The sequence below is a fragment of the Trachymyrmex septentrionalis genome, unplaced genomic scaffold (genome assembly GCF_001594115.1).
Source record: "Trachymyrmex septentrionalis isolate Tsep2-gDNA-1 unplaced genomic scaffold, Tsep1.0 scaffold87, whole genome shotgun sequence".
In the NCBI taxonomy this organism is placed as follows: Eukaryota; Metazoa; Arthropoda; class Insecta; order Hymenoptera; family Formicidae; genus Trachymyrmex; species Trachymyrmex septentrionalis.
In genome coordinates this window covers 1081351-1083765 of record NW_017306059.1, presented here as the reverse complement: position 1 = coordinate 1083765, position 2415 = coordinate 1081351, and the positions used below count along the sequence as shown (strand labels likewise).

At 54.5% G+C, this 2415-nt stretch overlaps 1 protein-coding gene across 1 annotated transcript in view; it reads right to left on the bottom strand.

Annotated features, from left to right (window-relative positions):
* LOC108755239 overlaps positions 1-864 on the bottom strand; it is a 3397-nt gene extending 2533 nt beyond the window's left edge. Inside the window, exons 1-2 of the mRNA XM_018498140.1 lie at positions 837-864; positions 127-353 (exon numbers count right to left, since the gene is read on the bottom strand). Of these exons, the coding sequence (XP_018353642.1) occupies positions 127-353; positions 837-864 (255 nt within the window). The remainder of the gene's footprint in view (positions 1-126; positions 354-836) is intronic.
* Positions 865-2415: the final 1551 nt, after the last annotated feature.

Sequence of the window (2415 nt, the reverse complement as noted above, 5' to 3'; positions counted from 1 at the left end):
TATATATATATATATATAGTGGAGGATGCCCGGGCGCGAGAGACGCCCGGAGAGTTACAGACAGAGATTACGGTTCATCGATAGGAGGTGCAGTGTTACGCGGGGCATTACGTGGGTAATACTTGCTTCTTGATATCTCGCCGCCGCGCGTCTGCCGTGCCAGGGTATTTCCTCCCGAGCTTTCGGATCTCCGATCTCCCGCCTCGGCCTCTTTTCTTCCCTCGACCCTCCGCGTCGCGTCGCGCCGTTCCGTGGTGCCGCTTCTCGACCTAAACTCCCTTTCCTTTCTCGTCCTCTAACTCTTTTTTCCTCTTTCTTTCCTCTTCTCTTTCCTTTTCTTTCTTTTTTTCTTTCTGTCTTTCACTTCGCCCTCTCTTCGCCTCTATCTTTCCTCTTCTCTCTTTATCTTCTTTCTCGCCCACAGCTTCACTTAATCTTCTGTGCGCGATCCTATTGATATCGCGTGGTATGATATCTCTCTTTGCTTTCGCCTCGCGGCCTTCTCCCGGGGGAACGTCTGTGAATGAAAGGGGATGTCCTCCGACGCGTTCGGTCCTCTTTGCATGCGAGCGAGCTTCTCTTCTTTTTACTGCTCCGCTTTCCTCAGCGGACACCCAGGTTTCTGACTGAAGCTACCGTTCCTCTGACTGAAGCGACGTTCGTCATGCATCACGCTATCTCTTCCTCTCCTGCTTGATCGTCGCGCGCCACGGAAAGACCTATGTTCGCCTCGACAGTAGCACCCTAGTGGCACCCCGTGCGATCATACCACGTACGACGTCGTCCGATTACCCACGGTACGGCGCGATTCATTCACTGACATCTTCGTCGCTCACCACGATCCGCTTCCGTATGGTCGTTCATATATGGGCGTGTAATGTCGTGCGCGCGCGCGCTCTCGTCCGCTCGCTCGAGCTGAATGTACGTGCGTGCGTGAGAGAGTGCGTACGTGTACGTGTGGTGTCTGACGTTATGCTAAAGGTATGGGTCGTAATCACCGCGATGTCACCGCGAAGTCACCGGGACAAATCTTCCAGGTTGTTCTAATGCTCGTTTCTAACTAACGCAGTTATGCACCCCCTTCCGTCTCTCTTCCTACCCCTACTTCTTTTCTCTCTCTCTCTCTCTCTCTCTTTCTTTCTCTCTTTCTTTTGTCTTTCCTTTCTCTAGGCCTGTAACACCGGTCTTTTACGATGATGTCTGGTCTGCGACTATAATCGCGCGGCGTATTTCAAAGGTTAAAGGCTGTTTCCCGCGGTTGCCCGACTTCCCGTGCTGACGTCGCCGACGATCTCGACCGGCCGCGCCGGTGTTCCATTGAGCGACGAGAAACGTTTCCTCTCTCTCTCTCTCTCTCTCTCTCTCTCTCTCTCTCTCTCTCTCTCTTCCTCTCTCACTTCGTCTCCCACGATGCGTAACTCTTTCCGCTCACCCGACCTCGGCACGTCGCGCGACAGCACCGCTTCTCGTTGATGCACACCCCCTCGCGAACGCCGTCGTTGACGCGCTTGCACTGGAGGAGATCCTCGCGAGGGTGCCGTGCGACGAGTGGCCGACTCGCCCCTTTTCTTTACGGCGCGGAAGTAGGTGCTCTCGACCGACGGGAAGAGACGACGGAATCGAATGGTGAGGAGGTTGCGGCCGTGGATGGTTGCTTTGTTGGTCGAAGGTCGAGGGATGTGGAGGATCGAAGGGTTGGGACGGTGGGTTACTTCGGTGAGTGAGCTGCCTGGCGCCCTCACCAGAACTAACTCCCACGCTGCGCGGCGAGGACCCGGCGCTTTAATACAACGCGCATTCTCCCGGCGCTACCCCTCTTCTCTGACACCAGGGTGAGCGACGACGGGGTGGCTTTCGCCCCTTCTTGCCTCTCACCTGGCCTCGCCTCGCCTCGTCTCACCTCACCCTCACCTCGCCACGTCTCGCCTCCATCCCGGCCGACGCGCCCATGAACGGATTAAAGCTGCCGCGAGCCCTAAGCACCCCCGGACCGTACACCCTGCGACTTCATATGACGTTTCACAGCGATACGGTCAAAGGTGATGTGACCATCATCAGTGGCCACCATCCAATCCACGATCCATTCGTATGACAATTTTGAACTGCTCACAAATATAGGACGTCGTATTGTCGCCGGCTAATACTGTTCGTGACTCGTTCGAGCATATCATTCAGTCCCTACATAGCTCGAAATGAAAGATGCATGGAAAGTAGAAAAATGTCAATTCTCTCTGACGGAGAGAAGGTGATATCTGGAAATATCTAAGGGGGAATGTCTATAGTTTCGGTGTCTCCTCAGTCAACGAATAGTCGTTCTGCTCCTTCCCGCTGTTAAAGCGGAGATCGCAAAATCAAAAGCTAGAATGAAGGATCCCGGTCCGACCTTCGCTATCCTGTAAAATCCACCCCTACCCG